The 21,125-nt window shown below is 31.4% G+C and overlaps 2 protein-coding genes across 2 annotated transcripts; one reads left to right on the top strand and one right to left on the bottom strand.

The window, feature by feature from the left end:
* The first annotated feature begins 7,959 nt into the window (after window positions 1-7,959).
* Window positions 7,960-10,757, top strand: LOC114384323 (putative serine/threonine-protein kinase-like protein CCR3). The gene has a single exon (XM_028343987.1). It carries the CDS (start codon window positions 8,168-8,170, stop codon window positions 10,556-10,558), a length of 2,391 nt encoding a protein of 796 aa, XP_028199788.1. The 5' UTR covers window positions 7,960-8,167; the 3' UTR covers window positions 10,559-10,757.
* Window positions 10,758-13,227: 2,470 nt separating this feature from the next.
* Window positions 13,228-18,143, bottom strand: LOC114384613 (phosphoinositide phospholipase C 2-like). The gene is made up of 9 exons (XM_028344317.1): window positions 17,611-18,143; window positions 16,491-16,687; window positions 15,825-15,960; window positions 15,476-15,748; window positions 15,153-15,382; window positions 14,733-14,850; window positions 14,141-14,293; window positions 13,971-14,057; window positions 13,228-13,795 (listed from the first exon to the last, which is right to left on the bottom strand). The coding sequence occupies exons 1-9, from the start codon at window positions 17,917-17,919 to the stop codon at window positions 13,496-13,498; spliced, it is 1,803 nt and encodes a 600-aa protein (XP_028200118.1). The 5' UTR covers window positions 17,920-18,143; the 3' UTR covers window positions 13,228-13,495.
* Window positions 18,144-21,125: the final 2,982 nt, after the last annotated feature.

Raw genomic sequence — 21,125 nt, forward strand, 5'->3', positions numbered from 1 at the left:
ATGTCTGGTAAAGGTTTGATGTAATAAATGGTTCATATTGTTAGTTATAGCTTAGCCCAGTAATATGCATTAAATTAACCCAACATGCACCATCCTCTTTAGTTCATACTTTTAAGGGTGCTAGAAAGAGCTCGAGCATTTATATGCTAGAGCTGAATGCACACAGTTTTTGTTTTCTCTCTTTCTTTTACTAATATTAACTCAAAATCTTACACAGTTACACAGATTATGATACTTTTCAATCTAATGTTTTGAGCGTTCAGACGCTCGTGTGTTCAATAGCAATCCCCTAATATTATATATATATTTTTATATAAACTCCAACATTTATTAAATGGTTATCTATTTGTCTTAAAGTCTCCCTCCAAAAGATGGGTAGCAACTGGCAAGGCAACCCAAGTATGGTCATATGCCTTATGCTCTTAAAGAAATAAGAATTAAGTAATGGTTGGATGGAATTGGAAGCCCAACATCATGTTAGGTATTTAGATTGTAAGAAATAAAAATTAAAAAAAGAAAAGCAATTCTTTCCAGCTTGCCAGCTTAACCTGTCCTTAAAGTTCTATCCAGTATTCCTGAATACCTTGACAAAAAGGAGCTGGACCTTAAAGAACCTCTTTTCAAATTCATTCTTAGGGTGACACTTTGTCTCTCTGCTTCTCTTCTCTTCTGCTTGTCTACTTCCATACCCTTCATTTATTCTTAAACACTAATTCAGTTGCGTTTTGTAAATGTCTCCTTTGGCTTAAAAAAAGAAAAAGAAAATCCATGCTAATTATCCTATTCTTGTGGTTGGTATATCATAGTTAACAATTGGTGATATTAAATGGGCAGGTTTCATTTTTGCACTGTAATTGTAATTATTTGATACATGGAATTCCAAATATACAATCTGGGCTCTTGATTAGAAGAATGGGTCACAGGCAGTGCACAATTTCATGTCCAATAAAATATTGCTTGAAACTTAAACAAGCTGCTTTTTGTCTTAAGGAAATGATTAGTTTGCTTTTTGTAAAAGAGAATTCGTTTTACTTTTTTAATTTCCTAATTTAAATGCAGCAAGTGCATCAAATTATCACAAGTAGTAAAGTAAAACGAAAGTCCAAGTGTTGAGTCTATAATGACTTTATTTGTATTTAAATTGGTGTATTCTTAATTTTCAAGCAAATAATAAATTGAATTTGAGAGATGAAAAATTAAAAAATAAATTGACAAAAAAATTAAACTACTATCTAAAACAGGCAAGAGCAAAAAAAACAAACATTTTGGGGGTTATGATACAAAAATATGCAAATAATATGTTGGGATTTAGCCTACCAAAACTACTCTCGATGTAATGTTAATGATTTTTTTATTTAATATTATTCCAATTTTTACCTATATCTACTCATATACTCTAATCACGATCACTCAAGTAAAATAGTCTAATTTATCTAATATTTATCCTAATCCCTTTGAAGAATAAACTAAGTAAATTGCATTAGAAGTAGAGATGCATAAAACATACTAAACAATATCATTCTATTCCTAGACATGAATCATTTAGATGTCTTTTCTCAGTTCTTAAAAGATAAACATTTCTCAATGCCTAAATCCTAAGACAGATACATGAAAGAGACAATAAAAATTAAAATAACATTAAATAGATAATGAAAAAAAATTACATCATGAGTGTTTGGTTGCTAAGCTCTCAACAATGGAGGATTTAGCCTCTTAAGAGCTTAGAATGTTGTCTCTATTTATTAATTAATTAATTGTTTTTGTTCTTGAATGTGTAATTTGCTGACAAATATGTCTCTGAAATATGAAAATATAAAATTTAGTCCCTAAAAGTGTAAAAAGTGCGACAAATATATTCAACCGTTAACTTACGTTCATCACCGTTAATAAAATAACATACTTGACACAGAGGGACGAATTTGTCACTGAAATAATTGTCAATATGACCATCTCTAATTGTCAACATAGGGACATATTTGCCATATAATATTTTATTGACTTTTCGTCTTCCCTGGAATAAGAATAGGGTAAATATTCACTTTTTATTCCTGAATGTGTAATTTGTTGACAAATACGTCCCTGAGAGATGAAAATACAAAATTTAGTCCTCAAAAAAGTGAAAAAAGTGTGATAAATATATCCAACTATTAACTTTCGTCCGTTACCGTTAATAAAATAACTCAGATTCAAAGAAGTGAAATATGTGATATATTTATTTTTTATTTATAATAGATTGTGACTAATTATTATAATTTGAAATTTTTTTAATGATTGATACACTATTACAATATTTATCTCTCTTTTATTTCATCTTTTCTATTTCTTTCTTTTTAAACCAGACATGATGTATAAGAAAAAATGAGTATATGTATCTCTTAAATAATTTCTACAGTCTCCATAGCCAGCAAAGTGCGGAAGTACTCCTAATCTCCTACTATCATTTTTCTCATTTCTTGTCCCTTTCGTGCTTTTTCTTCTTTTGTAAAATTATGATATTTAATTTGAATATATGATTCCTCGTGTCCATCTCAGATTTCAATTTCAAAGCTCCAACTCAAAGATCGCAAAAACTATCACATCTTTTAAAAACATTTATTATTATAAATTAATAAATTAATATTACCTTCATCTCAAAATAAGTTATATTATTTTAGGTTATTTTATGGAGACTAAAAAAACTGTTAAATAAATAAAAAATATTAATAATTTTATATAATTAATCTTATCAAATAAATGAAAGATTTAAAAATTATAGTAATATTTATTAAAATGTTGGTGAAAAAGAATATTTAATATTATATTGAAAAGTAAAATATAATACCTATTTTGTAACAGATTTTTTTATGTAATATTTATTTTACGACGGAGGAAATATCATGAATAAACAGCTAGTCACGGGAAGCTACAACATTACAAACCGAGTAAATTCTAATTCTGTAACAGTGCGAAACTGAAAACTCATTAATTATTTTGCGCCACTACACAAATTGAAAATGGAATCTGACTGGCAGATTTAACTTTTAATTAACAAGATATTTTATTTTTCATTATAGTATAAAAAATTTACACTATTAATTAATAAGAAATTATAATAAGTATAATTTTTAACTAGATCTTTTAAATCCTTACAAAAAATTGATTTTGTAAAGGTCAATTAAATGCGAATAGTTTAATGATAAAAAAATTAAATAAAAATGTCGATTGCTTATTAAAGGATTGTACTATTCAAGTACAATGTGAGTAAATTGCTTAAAAGGGGCGTGGCATAATAACATTTATTTCGGACTCGCTTAAAAACTCAAAGAGAAATTCTTAAATGAATGTAATTGGAGATGCCTATATCATAAAATAAAATAAAAATTATTATTCGTGACAATATATAATTGAGTGACGCGTTCAATATATTTTAATATATATTTTAATTTAAATGCATAAAAATATGAAATAAATAAACAATGTGATAGAAAAAAAAATACAAAAAAGGGTGTCCCATAAAAATATAAAAAAAAAGTTTAGTAAACATGTATTGAGAGAGTAGCAAAAAAAGTGTAATTTTTTTTTACTCAATCAACCAATAAAAAATTATCTTAGTATAATTTTTAAGGAAATAAATAAATTTATTATAAATAATTTATGATCCAATGATAGTGTTAAAATAATAATCGTACCCAGTGCATATATTATTTATTCATAAAATATAAAAAAATATTATAAAAAATATGTATAAATAATATATAAATTGACTGTGTAAAAATATTTTACACTTTTATTCAGTAACAAATTGTTTCAAATAATAAGTTTTTTTTTTACTTTTATGATAATAAATACATTAAAAATATACCAAAAGTATTTTTGGATTAGTTAAAAGTATAATAAGATTACCCTAATATAATAGATGCATGCCTGTTGAATTCTATATGTAAGTTAAAAAAAAACATTGGCATCCTATGTTTTCATTTGGAACACTGGGAAGCTGCAATTACTTACGTTACGTATGTCGTGTCATGTCGTGAGCTTCCTTTCCATTCTCTTCCTCCAAATTTGGATTTGTTTGGCTTGCTCTTTGTTTTAGAATCCAATTATGGTCCTGTAGTTCCGAGATAAACTGTGATTTCTGTTCAAAAGAAAAAAACATAAGAACGCAGAATTTTTATCCCACCCAATGCATATATTATTTAGTCAGGTAAAAAACGAGTAATAAGTTTGAATTGACTCCTGAAAAAATTATTTAAATTTAATTATACATTTAAATAAGTTTAGTTTAAAATTTAAGTTTGATTTTTTTAAATAAGAACAAAAAATTTGTAATGATAACTTTTTTTTTCTTAACCTTTTGATTTACCAGAGGTAAGAGACACTACCTAATCTAAAATTAGACCACAAGGTAACTAAAATCTGACTAATAATTGTTTTCACTAATAAATGATTTAAACATTTTCTTAATTAATGAGTTATTGCATAATTTGACTACAAACTATTTTCTCAAAATAATCCATCTTGTGATTTCTAGCCTTAAATATTAGAGAAATTGTACTTATACAACAAAATAAATTTGAAGGCTTCTGCTTCTCAGTGGATTTGTGGGAACTCTCTGGCTGATCATGGGAGTCTTTTTGCTATTGCTGGTTGCTGGTTCATCTGGAAATCTGGGAATGATTTAATCTTTCAAGGCGTGGTCCGTGATGATTGGTACATTCGAAATCAAATTCTCAATCTGGCAATCCGGAGGCATCATCAGAAACTCACTTGGTAACTGGTGTATGGGTTTTTCAGGCTATTGTGAGGTCACTACTATCTTGAATGCTGAATTGCAACTTATCTATTATGGGATAAAGCTTGCTTTGTCTGCTAGATACACTAATATCATGTTCATGTGTGAATCAGATTCTAAGGTTGTTGTTTAATCATAACAACAATGGGACTAGTGAGTATCACCCTTTGTACTCGCTAATATCAAGGATTAGATCTTTCACAGCTCGGGATGTCAACATATATGTATTTTTGCACGAATCTTCTCGCCAAGAAAGGAGCTCGAATTAATGAATATTGTTCTTCAAATTTGGACACAATGTCCGATCCATCTGAATTGTGATGTGCAAAGTTTACTTCTAGCTTATTTGTTGGGAGTAATTTCTCTAAGACTGAGATAGTCTGTTGCTTTTTTTGCTACTTTTTGTTTGTTCTTTTTTCCTCAATCATTAAAAAAAAGAAATCCATCAATGTATATTATACATTTGTGAGTTAATATTGGAAGACTTCCATTTTTTTTTGTCATTTGTCTCATTCTTCTTTCGACAAGTGGTTTTTTCTGCTGTAATTCATTTCTTTGCATTTCATTGTTTAATTTTGAAATAAAAAAGATTTGAGAGTTTTTAAAATTGACAGTTTCAATCGTTAATTATTAAATTTTGGAAATAAAAAAGATTCGATGATATTGGTGCACGGGATGATATTTACTTATATTTGTTGTAAACGTATAAAATAACTATTACAATTAAATTTTGAGAAATTAAATTGTTAGAAATTCTAAAATTGGATTAGTAACTTTGAGGAAAAAATATGTTTTTTTACTAGGTTAAAAGATATAATATTGTAATAAAAATATTCTTAAAAATGTGAAAACAACTTTGAATACTTAATTGAAAAGCTTTTACCTTTTGGTCCAAATTTGTAAAATACTACTAAATTCTATAATAAATAATACATCAAGCCAGGATTTTCATAAAAGTTCTATTTTATATGTCATATAATTTCTATATTAAAATATTTACACAGAGATATCAACGTATAAGAGAAAATTTAATTTTTCGCTAATAAAAGAAAATCCTCACTAAAGTGAAAAGATAATAAATAAAAATAATTATTACGAAAAAAAGATTAATGAAGTCTAAAAAAATGATTTTAAGTAAAAAAATGTGATTGAAAAAAGAAATTCTATTAAAAATATAATTTCTGTCAAAATTAATCATTAATAAAATTAATAAATATTTTACATTTATATCATAATGATAAAAAAAATATCATTCCCGTGTAAACATACTAGTTATTGTACATATATCAATTCTCTAAATATTATTTTAAATAAAGTACTATGAATTGAAAAGTTATCTTATTTTAAATTATTATTATACATTAAACATATTTTAAATATACAAATTAAAAAATAATATGAAATAGTTAAACACAAACATTAATATAACATTTAATATTATTAATATAATATTTATATAAACAAATAGATATATTTATATATGATTTATTTTGGTATTTATTAAATATTATATCTATTAAATATAATAGATATTTATGGAAAGTTTGACTTTTTGAATAGATCTATATATAAAACACACTATAGTTTAAGTAAAAGTAATTATGATAGGACTTAAGTAATACCTATATATATATTAAATAAAATATATACGGACACTTTTATTATTTTTTTTTTGGTGAAAACACTTTTATTAATTTTCTAACATGTGTTTATGCGTGATTTAATAAATATAATATATCTACATTAAGATCGGTTTGAAAAAAAAACTTAATCGATATTTTATTCAACAATTTTTATTATATAAGAAACAACTTATGTTATAAGTGCTTAAAGTTTAATAAATTATTGATGTTTGAATGTATATATTGATAAGTGATTGTATTATTTTTAAATTTTTAGATATACAACTACTAAACACCTATAAAATATTGTCTCCTTTTAAAAGTCATGATTAAAAATAAATGAAATATATATATATATATATATATATATATATATTAAAATGATGGTATCAACTTAAAAAATTCACCTTTCACATGTATAAATGAATATAAGTATATAAAAGTAATGCTACATATTATAAAATTTTCACCACTGTACATCACCTTAGAAGGGCGCACACAAACACATTAAAGAAATTGTTACCAATATATAAAATTATAAATTATATCACATTGATTAAACATCCTTTCAACCATGTCAACTTTAGCCAGTGTAAAAATTCTTTTCCTTAGCTTTGACTAATGCTGACAATATCTCAATGAAATAAAAATAAAAACACCTGTAATTTACAAAAGTAGGTGATGTCGTCAACCTATGTAATTGCAAAATCAAACCTGCCCCGTTACTGAATGGCACAAGTCAATCTCCACACACACTTTGGCAAACCTTTCTTATGACACATCCATGGATTGTAATATTCAACTCCCTCATCACCAAAGCTTGAGTTAAGAAAACACTCTCATCACATTTCATCCCTAACATGAATAATAGAAAAGTGAAAAGTAGAAAACAAAAGCAATTTAGAGATAGTTTGTTTTTTAAAAACTAAAAGAGATAATAATTTTGAAAAAAAACTATTATTTTAACTTATGTATTGCACGTGATAAATATTTTTTTACTCAATTAAAATTTATACTAACATAAATATTTTAAATATATAAATTCTATTGTAATTAAAATTTATAAAAAATAAATATTTTTAAATATATAAATCCAAAGAATAATTTTTTATTTAATACAAATCAAATAGATGAGACTAAAAAAATTTGAATGAAATTCACATATAAAAATTATATTTTAGATTTACAATGAACAATTTAAATTATTAAAAAAATATTTTAATTATTAAAATTTATTTTAAATAATTATCGAAGTTCAGTTTAGCGTTAATTTTTTTTTAATTCTTATTTAAAGATAAAGATAATCATGATAGATTGAAATAAATAGTTGGTTAAGAAAATCATTTATATAAATAAAATAATTTGAGATAGTTGATTTTTTTTGGACTAATTATAAACTAAAAAGAAAAATAATATCTAATTTCATTCCTCAATTATTTTTTATTTTTATTTATAACATAAAAATAATTTTATTTGGTAAAAAAAATTAAAAAAAACTACTCCACGTGTCACGTGTGCGTGTGGTTATATAAATTCAAAAAATTTCATGTGAAAGATAAAAGATAAATATTCATGAGCCTAACATGGCCTAAAGAAAAGGAAAAGGCGATCCCCAAAACACGTTCAAAAAACCTCGTTATCTGATGTCAACAGAGTCTGCAACAAACACCCTGAAAAGGTTTCACTTTCACCGTACCCTTCAACTCTTTTTCTCTGCCAATGTCGCAGAAACAATCGCAACCCCCAAACCCAAAAAAATCCATTCTTTCGCACAATGAAGAAGAATAAATCACCCTTCTCCGCCGCCACCTTCACTCTCTTCATCGCCACCCTCTTAATCCTCTCTTCACTATCACCATCGCATGCCCTCGGTTCCGCCGCCACCCTCGCCGTCACCTCCTCCGCCGTCTGCGGCGTGGTGGCATCGGAGCCGACGCGGCGCATTGCGTGCTACCGCCACGGCGAAGTCGTCGCCGTCGCCCCCAACGTCTCCTTCTCGACCATCTCCGGCGGCCGGAGCTACTTCTGCGGTCTCCGCTGCGGCAACTACAGCCTCCTCTGCTGGGACACCCTCTCCGCCTTCCAAAGCAAGAGGCTTTACAACAATGGCACTGTTCTATTCGAGAATCTCGCCCTCGGAGACTCCCAGGTTTGCGCCACCGTGGTCGGCGCCGGAAAGGCGTCGTGCTGGAGAACGAACGCCGCGTTCGAATCGCCATCTGGCTCGGACCGGTTTGATTCCATTTCATCTGGGTCGGGCTTCTCTTGCGGAGTTTTGAAGGGTAGTGATCGGGTTCGGTGTTGGGGTGTTGGGTCTATAGCGAGAAAAATGGAGAGTGAATTTAGGAACATGTCTATGGTGAGTCTTGTGGCTGGGGAGTCACATGTTTGTGGGTTGAATTCAAGTGGGTATTTGGTTTGCAGAGGAAGTAACAACTTTGGTCAAATTGATGTTCCTGAAGGAGGTGCTTTGGAGTTTTCTGGTTTGGCGCTTGGGGTTGAGCACACTTGTGCTATTCGGAGATCCAATGGTTCTGTCGTTTGTTGGGGTGGGAGAGGGTTGTTTGAGGATAATGTTACAAAAGGTGTTTCTTTTGAGGTTATTGTTTCTGGGTCCAATTTTACTTGTGGATTGACTACTAACAATTTTTCAGTCATTTGTTGGGGTCCTGGTTGGGATAATGGTTCAGGTTATGAGATTCCCTTGCCTCCTATTCTTCCAGGGCCTTGTGTTCAATCTCCTTGTAGTGAATGTGGGATATATCCTCAATCTGCGTCTCTGTGTTCAGGCTATGGAAACATTTGTAAGCCAAAGCCTTGTTTACCTGAAATGCTGGTGCCAGCGCCACCTGTGGTGATGCCGGCAACACCACCGAGTCCTCCTCCGGCTTCTCGGTCGAAGGCCTTGACTAAGGGGTTATTGGCATTTGCCATTGTTGGATGTGTGGGAGGTGTTGCTGGGATATGCACTGCGATTTATTGTTTGTGGACTGGGGTTTGTTTTGGGAAGAAGAAAGTTCACAATTCTGTGCAGCCAACAATCACTAGAGGTGGCAGTGTAAATGGTGTGGGCGGTTCTAATAACAGTATTAGTCCTCCTTCTAGATCATCCACCATAAGGCGTCAAGGGTCGCGGATAATGAGGCGTCAAAGGAGTGGAACATCATCCACAAAGCATCCTGAGAGGGCTGAGGAGTTCACTTTGGCTGAACTTGTTGCAGCCACCGACAATTTTTCCCTTGAGAATAAGATTGGTGCTGGAAGCTATGGTGTTGTTTATAAAGGCAAACTCGCCGATGGTCGCGAGGTGGCAATCAAAAGGGGTGAAACTAGTACCAAGATGAAGAAGTTTCAAGAGAAAGAGACTGCATTTGAGTCAGAATTGGCCTTCTTGTCCCGGTTACACCACAAGCACTTGGTCAGGTTGGTGGGGTTCTGTGAAGAGAAAGATGAGAGGCTCTTGGTGTACGAGTACATGAAGAATGGGGCATTGTATGATCATTTGCATGACAAGAACAATGTGGACAAGAGTAGTAGTGTCTTGAATTCTTGGAGAATGAGGATCAAAGTAGCGCTGGATGCTTCACGAGGAATTGAGTATCTCCATAATTATGCAGTTCCATCTATAATTCACAGAGATATCAAGTCTTCCAACATTCTCATTGATGCGACTTGGACGGCGAGAGTATCGGATTTTGGATTGTCATTGATGAGTCCAGAATCTGACCATGATTACCAGCCGATGAAGGCAGCGGGAACAGTTGGATACATTGATCCTGAATATTATGGTCTGAATGTATTGACAGCAAAGAGTGATGTCTATGGGCTTGGAGTGGTGCTGCTAGAACTATTAACAGGAAAGAGGGCTATATTCAAAAATGATGAAAATGGAGGCACCCCAGTGAGTGTTGTAGACTTCGCAGTGCCGGTAATTATGACGGGAGAATTGGCGAAAATTTTGGACCCCAGGGTTAAACCACCAGAGATGAATGAAACAGAAGCAGTGGAGCTAGTGGGATATACTGCTATGCATTGTGTAAATTTGGAGGGGAAGGACAGACCAACAATGGCTGATATTGTAGCAAATTTGGAGCGTGCTTTGGCTCTCTGTGATAGTAGTCATGGCAGCATTTCCAGTGGTACAATCTCCATTGTATCCGACTGACATTCAAACCCTGGTAAAGGGGAAGCAAAATAGAAAATGTTCCCTTATTCTTATTGATTCTTTCTGATTAATTACATGGGTATACTCTTGGGGTGTAAAGACTAGGAATGTCACCTAACATGAAGCTGTAGTGCAGAATTTTGTTAAACACTAACAGCCAGTAAAATTGATCAATTATAAATCTTCTTTTTCTTTTTCATATCAGAATTTTGTTTTTCTTTTTCATGGTAAATAAAAATATTCTTGAAATTTTGGTTTTTAACCATGTCTATAGCGTTGTGTGATAAGTATTGTTTGTTTCGGATAAGAATTTGCAACCTGCAATTCTTGTATGCCTCGCACATACAGTGATACAGGTAAAGTATAATTTGTGCCTAATGCATGTGACATTGTGTGCAAGTACACTAAAATTTTTGTAGCCTCTCTTCTTGTCGTTTATGCTACAGGTTAAAGCAATGTACTTGATGCAAGTGCAACCTCTATGTTAAGGTTTAGGCTAATACGTTTAAGGCATTGTACTTGATGTAACGTGTAAATTTAGAACACTTACCTCCATGAACATATTAACTATTGCGCATTAGTTTGTTTACATTTATATTTTGGTCGGAGGAGAAGGCACCGTCATGAACTACTTATTTGGTCACACGCGTTGACAGGGAAGCTACTTGTAGTTTACCAAGTCTAATGCAAATTTGGTAAGCGTGTGAAAGAGTGTTAACAAGGGTTGGCTTGAGCTTGAGCTTGAAAATACAATGCTAGTGTATCCTCTCATTCTAGGTTGCTATTGGGCCCTGGGAAGAAGCACTATAATTAACCCTTTTGTTCTTTATCACCTTTCCAAACATGGACCCCATCAAAAAATAGATTGGTCTACACATTTATTTAATTACTTAGAAAGACTTTGCTGACTTCTATGATGGGTGGAAGAGTCTGACTAGAGAAAAGGAACCAATTAAAGAAGTGGATTGGTTAATGACTTGTAGCCTATTGCTCCTTTCTAGTCACACGTCAGCTAGGTGATGGGGTCAAGAGTTAATGATAATGACCAACACAGGCTTTGAGTACTACACATTTTATAGGACTCCGTCTGAAGCAATTTTGCTCTTCCTCGTGAAAGAAATTATTCTACTGAAATTTTCTTTAGACTGGTCAAATATGGAACGGTACTTCAATGGCTCAAAATTAATGTCACTTGCAAATTCTGCACATGCTGGGCTTAGGGTACTGGACCATAGGCCTAATGGGTTAGTGAAGTGTCAATATGATTGGGGTCTGATGGTGATGATGAATGTGTCCTTTGTAATTAATACCCGGTGACCCAACTTACTTTTGCCCATTTATGTTTTTTTATTAACAACAGTAATCATTCGGTTCAGAGTTTAATCACTTGAGAGTTCTTATTTTTTTTTCAAGAGTATAATCTACAAGAGTAGAATTTATGTTCTTTCCCACAAATTCAATATGGGTTATCAACTGAGTTATACCCATTAAATTTTTATCCATTTATGTTTGCTATGATATGAATGCTTATAGGTCAAGGCAATACCCAACCCAAGGCTAACTTTACAGATATATATGCATCTAAACTGTGAGCCCCAACTCAGGAAGGCTCTATATTTGGGATGAGTGCTAGTGCAATCACTGTTTTTTTTTTTGGCGTATATAAACTAAGAAAGTACTAGTATGTATTAAGATAACACATTTTTCTTTTGAATGATTCATTAACATGATATTTGGATGCTATCTTATTAATATTTTCCTCAGGCAGCCAAAATATGAAACAGATCCCACTTAAGTACGTGGTTTAGTGGTTACTTGGAAACTTACAGATTAACATGGCGAAAAAAAATGGTGAGACCAATTATATTTAGAAACAAATATATAACTAGGTTTCATTTTTATCTACGGTCAGTATAAATTTTTTAAAGTTGCCAACTAATAAAAAACTAATTCTAAGTATAACTTTTAAAATAATTATTATAAGAATAAATAAATTTATCATATAAAATATGACAATCATATATACACTATTAGTATATTCTAATTAAATTCAGTTTTTTCTAAAAGAAACTAAACTCAATATCTAGTAACTAAAATTTAGATCAAAGTAATATAGATAGAGAAATTGGGAGACAGTCAGAGAGAACTCAATCAGTTTTTAACAAACTTTACTTTCAATTTTGATTAGGTATATTTAATAATATTAAATACTTTGAATTATATTAAATAATTTAGGCATAACTTTTAATTAATAATATAAGAGAAATACCACTAAATAGATGGGTCAGAAAAAACAATAAGCAGCACCACGCCTTAGCTCTTTTATGTTTGCCTGTCAGGCTGTCATGAACATCAATCATTTGTTAACCCAATTTATGTTAGGGTTTTAACCATCAATTTCTTCCTTCAAGTCTATGATCTACTTCGAGAAGCGATTACATATTTTATTTTGTCTTTGACCAAGATATCTTAACACGTTTTGCTGTCATGGTATTAAACAAACTTCCTTATTACGCATTCATGCTAATTTTCAAACTTAATCATTGTTTTGTCTTTTGTTTAAAAAGTAAAGAATCTAAAATAACTTCATGCTTTTAAAATAAAATTTGTAAAATGAGAACACATCACAGATCAAAACCAACATTTGAGTACAGATGACTTAAAAAGTATTCTCATACAAAACACGAACAATTTCCTTATGTTTATATATATATATATATATAAGTAGTATATATTGACAAGCCTTACAAGACCAACAAGTCTCCTCAAGAAAACAAAATACACAACACATTTTGTTTCTTACATCATTTAACGGGGCACATAATTCACGATATCATCCAGCTACTACATACAAACTCTTGCTACTAACACATCTTAATGACTGTACATAATAATAATAATAATAATGGGGAGCAGAAGGATGCACATTGCACAGAATCAATTATTAATAAACTCAAAGCGCATGAGAAGCTTTACAGTGTTGTATTTATCTCCCTTTTGGCTATGCAGTGGAATTGCTCGAATGCCACTTCTAAGCTCCCAGATAGGTAGGCATGTTTGTCCACCAAAGTCATCTTTCTCAGACATGTCATACTCGTGAACTTCTACGCGAAGCAAGGCCAACTCCGGAACAGTGAGAGGGAACTCAAATGCCTCATTCCATGTAGGTAACCAATTATCCTCTATTGCCTTAGTTCTCTTCATTATAGTATCATTAGGGACTCCAGCAATCCCCACCTGCATAAAAAGTTTATCAAATCACACAACAATTTTGCCATGAAATAGGTGAAAACAAAAGGGAAGGTATCATATATGCATGCAATAAATAGCAAGGAACAACTACCCTTATCAATTGAAAATGAATTGCTATGACAAGAATCCCATGCTTTAAGAGTATATGATCTTAACTTACTCTTGTGTAGAAGTCTGGAGGTGAATATTGATCAAAGTGTGTATGCTTGAAATCATAGTACCATCCTTCCCCCATATATACAGTCACCTAAGAATAAGAAGCGTATGAAAATTGTTAACATTAAACTAGAGATACTTGAATGAGGCAGCTGATTGACATAAAACCCTTGCCTTCAAAGTAGTCTTCACAGGTAACTTAGCTTTAGGATTGAAGACCTCGTCATCTGGACCAGTCTCCAATAGAAAATTTGGTTTTTTAACATAACCGCACCCTCCATTGGCTCTGAACATTCCATGCATCAACCAAAGAGATCTCCCATACCCCTGGTAATGAAACCAACCACAATGAAAACTGAATCATATTCATCGTATTCAATAATATACTTCATGTCATGATGTGTGTACATCCTAACTCGTGGAATCTTGCAGGCAATAACACATCAAGGGATTCAATAAATTATAAAACTCAAGCTAAAAAAGGACTGCCCCATATTTCAACAGGCACATTGTTAGACATCAAATGTTCATCGTAAAATTTGTATCACTAGATGTCAAATGCTTATTAAATTTTGTTGGTATCTTTAAGGTTACCAATTTCTTATTCCCCCTGCCTCCTCAAAGAAGAAGATAGAACGAACCAACAAAATACAAAGCAATAGCAAAAATTGCCAAACAGAAAATATTAAAAAAGGAAAACAAAAATGTGTGTGTGGTCGGGGGGGAGGGGAGAATGAAATAAAATATACAAGGAAGAGGCAGATACCTGCATATTAAATGCAACCATCTGAGCTCCATGCATCCACCCAATTAATGGGTTATAATTTGATGAGTCAATGCGAGTACCTTTTGGATACACCCTCAGTATATTCCGCTGAGTAAACCTACAGCAGGCCAACAATTAGGAAATACAAATTAATTCAAATAAACACAGATGCATCACACACCCTCCACATATCAGACAAGATGATAAATCAACCAACTATTAACATTATTAAATATTAACAAGTCATACACTTATGCAGTGCACCATCATTGGAGCACAATATTTAACAGTCAATTTTTAGAACATTTTGCATGACAATAAAGAGTTAGAGGATGTTTATTTATTCATTTTTAAAGGGGGTTCAACCACATTCAAATCAATTCTACCTTAAAAGGACTTACTAGAAACATTTAATAATACCTGACAATTTGTTGTCCATAATTTATAGCAGCCTTTTCAAGCTGTTGCTCACTTAAACTTAGACGTCTCACTTTTTCAGGATCCACTTTGAGGCATTCCACTAATCCACCTTTAGGCTTCCCAGCATGAATGGCAATTAGGTGTCTATATTCTGGAGCTTCATTATGATGTGACTTGTCTGATTCATCAAATTCTTCCTCATCATTAAGATCTTCATCCACGTTGTTGTCCTAAGATGGCAAAGCATAAAGTCAATTAACAAATTTACCTTATAAAATTAAATGCAGTTGTAGTTAATATGCACGATTGTTTTAGTTTCCAACCTTGTAATCCTCTATAGTACCACCTTTCAAGCTTGGGACTTCCTTCCCCCAAGCTTCATCTTCACCTGATGCCTTTCCATGCTCTGAATCATCCCCTTTCTCCTTTTCGTGCTGTGAATCATCCCCTTTTTCCTTTTCTTTTGCCTCAAGGTACTCCTTAGGTGGTTTGGTTGATATAATAATTCTCTTCTTAAGTGATTCAGGAGAAGGGAATTCCTTCACACTTTCTGAGTTAGGAGTAAATAGTATGTCTCCAAATGTTTGGGTAACCATCTAAAAATTTGGATAGGATTATCAACTATTAAGAATGTGAGCATTATGAATCCCAATTAAACTCCAAGTAACTAACCTCAGCCACTTTAGCCTGAAGATCTGGTGTAAGGTGGTCTTCTAGGGTTATTACAACTGGATATTCTGATGCCACAAAGGCATGATCCTTAATAGACCTCAAACATCTGATAAGCTCTACAGGAGTAGTCAATGTCCTAGACATATAAACAATTATGTATCAAATTTCCAAGTCAATAATTTCTGGATTCAGCTGGCAATATTAAACAATATATTGATATAATATCATTCATATATAACCTGTTCCACAATCATGGTTTCAAGTGAATTTTTAATAGGCAAAAATTTCAAACTTATGCTTCAATTATGCCAGATAGAGATTTCAGAGGTCACATTGCAACTCATCAACTTTTTACTTCAATTGACTCTGGCAACATCATTCTCCAAAAAAAAAAAAAAAAGAATAGAAGGATAAATCTTTATCAAATTGTTGGAGAACTAACATTGTTTGCAAAAGTTAACAAAATTTTGTCTTCAAGGCTACACTCAACTCATGACAGCAAGTCAGAGCAGAGAAAGATAGCTAAAATAAATAACAATTTTCAAAACTGATAAACTTATTTCTTTGACTTCTGCTTGATCACTAAGGAGAAATGAGGGAAAAAGAGTTGGCATGAGTTCATGTATGAAAGTCAGCATCATTCTACCTGTAAACTACTAAACTTACCTTCCATGAAGAACATCTATACTATCCTTTGATGCATTAGGCCATATGTCTAATTCAATCACCCGCACACCTTTCTTCAGTGCATTTATGATGGGGACGTCACTGCAGTCGCTGCTCAGCTGATTCCCAGTTAAATAGGAATTATGGCCAGTATATATGAAATAATGTGACAAGGGTAAAGTCATATCATGGTGCACCTGAGATGGAAGAAATAATCATACAACACACAATGATCAGAATAAGCAAATGCATATAATTAAGCATGATACAATATCAATATTGATGGAAGTAACAATGACTTGTCAAAAATTTGGATGAAATTCAATATGTAAATCAAAGTTTTGCCCCTGAAACCCTCTGTGTAATATCTCGGGGCCTGATTTTTACCAAATTAAGGCACTAGAGAAGAAGATCCTAATCTAAATGATGACTGATTCCCAAAAACACAATCAAAACCAATGTAAAAACTAAAAAGCAATGCCATATCCCAAAGACACCGTGACACTATATAGTGTATCCAACAATAAAGGGTATTTCCATGAATGGAATATAAATCAAAAGGCTTCATATGCCTTGCAATGCCCTGTCCTTCCCAAAAGAAGCAACTTATAAGAGAAAGGCTCAACTGCATAAATGATGAATCCATTCTGAAAATTGAGGGGAGAAAAATGCTAATCCTCAATCGTGTTATCATTTTGTATTAGGAACTTGAGTCACAAATCTTCACGGTCAACCAAAATGCAATAAAACTCAGACTTTTCTTTGGGGGGTGAGTCCAAAAGTACAAACTAGAAAACCAAGAAGAAGCTAAATCACTACAGATTCAGTTACGATTAACCCTTTGTGCATAACAATAAACGAGAACTAGCATGAGTAGACCAAGCTTTTGCAAAAACTGAAGTAAAATAAAACCAAACACCGCAATTGAAAAAGTACAGCAAGCAAATACAGTAAAAAAATAGAATAAGGGAATGAATCGAGTAAAATCCAATCTAGGGAGAAAAGAAGAGCACCCAATTGGAAAGTAAACAATGCCAAATCCAGATCTCGTAGACCCAAACTGTCTCTGACAAAACCCAAATAGGAAAACACAAAAAGCTGAGTGTTTTTTTTTGCTTACCCCATGAGAAGGAAGAAGAGGAGGATTATCGTCACTGAAGAGGTACTTGAAGAAAGTTTCGAGATTGAGGCCAGCGCCTCTGCGATGGAAATGCCTGAAGCTATCGATGATGGCTTGCGCGTCTTCTTCAGTGGCCTTCTCTTGCCTCTGCACATCGACCAGGAATCTCTTAAGATGCGAAGGTGTCATGAGCTCATTCTCGGAGTACTCATTGAATAGGGTCTTGATTTCCGACGGCGCCTCCGCCAGCGCCAGCTTGAACCGCCGCCGCCAGCAGAAGCACACGCTGTATGTCTGTTTCGACGTCATCACTTGCTGTCTGCACTGTGTTCTGTGTTATGCGTTCTCTTTCTTCCACTTCAAACACACACGAATATGTGTGTTGTGTGCGTGTGGATTCCGTGTGGTTCTGCTTTAACGTTGTTGTTGCTGTGGAGTCAAGTGTTAACTACACACAACACAGACACGGGTGGAAGTGGATCGACGCTTCAACCGACGCCGGTTTTAATTATCGTACAGTTAAATACGTGTATCATTTAAGAGTAGCATTATTTATACCGACGCATAGTAGTAGTATCTCTTTGAATGAAAAGTGAACTGAGAAGTGAGAATAAAACGTGACGTGACATACATAAGCCATGGACAAATCACAAGTAAAAAAAAAAAAGCAGTGAAAAGATGAGAAAAAAAATATGCATTAGTTTATTAGTTACTGTTTATACAATATTTTATCATTACTTATGATAAATTAAAAGAAATTATACATCAGTGTAACATAATCATTATATTTATTGATTTTTAAAATAATTGTTTTAAAATAATTCATAATTAAATAATAATATATTGTTAGTATATAGATATTTAATTCATAAATTTATTAATTTTTAAAATAATTATTTTAAATAATAATTTATGGTTAAATGACCTATAAAATTATTTTACACAATTAATATATAAACATTATACATACAATGAAAAATATATTAAGAAGTTGGATAGTATTATTATTTTTTAAATTTTTAAGTCAAAGCATTAAAAGTCAAACTGGATTCGTCCAGTTTCACTTCAAGTATACATACGAATTAAATTAAGAAATATAATTAATACTTTAGATTTTATTATAAGATGAGAGAAAGTTCACTTTAACTATTAAGAAATATAATTAAGATTTAAGATTTTATAATAAATTATGGGAGAAACTTGAGTTTAACCTTTAAGAAATTAAAATAATTTTTTATACAACTATTGAACACACAAATCATTTGGTGTGAAATTTTAATAGTCTTGAATTCGAGTTTTTATTATCCTGTTAAGTATTTTGAAAAAAAAAATCTCCAAAAAATGAATTCCTTACACAAAATCAAGAAATAAAATTACTCATGTTTTAAATTTCATAACAATTAGCATTAAGAAATTTCCTAATTTATCTCTAAATTTTACTAAAATTATTCGCTTGATTTTTTGTATATATTAAATTTTATTAATTGAATCATTGGATATTTTTACATTAACTTAACAAGTTATGTATACCAAAACTTAAATAAATTAGACGTTTGATGGTTCTGTAAAAAAGAAAATGACATTTGTTACTATATAATATTATAGTCATCATTTATTAATATTTTTAAAAGTATATTGAAATGGATTCATTTAATAAATTATTAAATAATTATAAAATTTAATAAAAAAAATTGTATATTTAATAAGAACTTTTAATTTAATAGTTGAATTCATAAAATTTAATATATATTAAGATATTGATTTATTTTTTTACGGAAGTAACTTGATCTCTTTTCTTTTTTATATAAACTGATCGAGCGCCTTTTGGGCAATTTCTTTTTCAAAAATATAATCATACATGTTAAAAGACTAAAATTGAACAAAATCAATGACATCAATTAACACCATGATTGACACCATATAGAAATCTCTCCATCTTTCATAATAACAAGTGGAAATAAGTTATATAAGACACTATAAGTAAAAATATCAGACTAATCCAAGTTGAATAGATCTGACAAAGGAACAATATATTATGCTCGTATCGTATTCAGCAATAACAGATTATTTTAGAAAATTAATTACTTATTTTTAAAAAAGATAATTATTTCTCTAAAAACGTTGATTTTTGTTGTATGTATTTTGGTATTTGCATTATTGAAGTACCGTTGAGTTAACTGGAAAAGTTAGCTAAACATGATTATCGTCAAAACCAGGAGGTGCCCCACGCACTTTGGTATGGAATTAATTTTATGCCGTTGTCTGTTTTCACGTGTCCACATGCTCTCAATAAATAATCATTGATCAAGACGATGATCGTTCAATTCCAATCCTGTAAAGGAGTAGATCCAACCATTTTTCTCTAAAGAATTGTCAACATGGCAACATTATCTATCTATTTCTACAATAAAGTAGAAGAAATTTATATGTGGTATATATTCACATGTCCTACATGGATATATTTTTTTTTCTAATAGTTAGAAATAGAAATAATAATTTGGTTCCACTTTGCCCCATGTAATATAATTGTTCGAAATATTGACCGAGTCAAAACTGGAAATAATTTTGAAAGCTGTAACGAACATTTTGTGTCTTCTACTTTGGTGGTTTTAGTGGAACAGTTCACGTTTTGCTCTGAAAGAAAAAATTATATGCATACTTGTACATGTTTTCTATTTCACATTCAATTAGTCACCTCTCCATGGATCGACCATTTTAGGGCAACAGGGTCTTTATACTTATCTAAAAATATCATAATAAAAATAATATTATCTTATCAAAATAACAATATTATCATAAGGACCATACATATGAGATCCATATATATATATGGTGAGATTTTTTATGTAAAATTCAACTTGACTTCATTATTATTCTTATATTATTATATTAAGTGACTTAAGCATTGAAGTATCTTTATATATATTCTCTCTAGACACTTGAAGGAAAGTTATTTTCACATACAGTTTAACGTAACAAAAAAGAATTATAATTGTTGACGTAAGAAAGAAGAATTACAATTATTCTTTCGAATCAGTACAAATATCATTAATCATAATTTTATTTTCAAGCTGAAGATAAAATTACAAATCTTAATTTTAACAACCCAAGTTTCAAAACACTTATACGTAGATAACTTTTACTTTATACACAATACATCTCTTTTTGAATTAATACAAAATTACACTATTTAAATTCTCTTTAATTTACCGTATAGAAGTCTGTCTCATTGCATAACAAGAACTTTCTAGATTAATCCTATTCTTATTAAAAGTATCATTTGAAATCCAACTTTGCTACTACCCCACTCATTTGTAACCCATGGTTCATTGATTATATTGGGTAAAATTACTTTTTGCCACTCTAATCAAATGAACTCTCTAGCTTGTTGCTGGCTAATGCTCATTAGGCATGTCATAACAATCACACCTACCCTTTGTACCGTCACATGGGTTTTGATGACACCATTACACTCAACCCTACATTTTTATTTTATTTTGTTTGGAAAGTCAAGA

The sequence above is a fragment of the Glycine soja genome, chromosome 14 (assembly GCF_004193775.1).
Source record: "Glycine soja cultivar W05 chromosome 14, ASM419377v2, whole genome shotgun sequence".
Taxonomy (NCBI): domain Eukaryota; kingdom Viridiplantae; phylum Streptophyta; class Magnoliopsida; order Fabales; family Fabaceae; genus Glycine; species Glycine soja.

Bases quoted from the DNA above. Each gene is read 5' to 3' on its own strand.
- LOC114384323 (XM_028343987.1), top strand. From the start codon at position 8,168: ATGAAGAAGAATAAATCACCCTTCTCCGCCGCCACCTTCACTCTCTTC.
- LOC114384613 (XM_028344317.1), bottom strand. From the start codon at position 17,919: ATGACGTCGAAACAGACATACAGCGTGTGCTTCTGCTGGCGGCGGCGG. The intron at 14,294-14,732 runs GTATCTGCCTCT...TTTCATTACCAG, and splicing joins TGGTTGCATTTAATATGCAG to GGGTATGGGAGATCTCTTTG. The intron at 13,796-13,970 runs GTAAGTTAAGAT...CTTTTTATGCAG, and splicing joins CTCCAGACTTCTACACAAGA to GTGGGGATTGCTGGAGTCCC.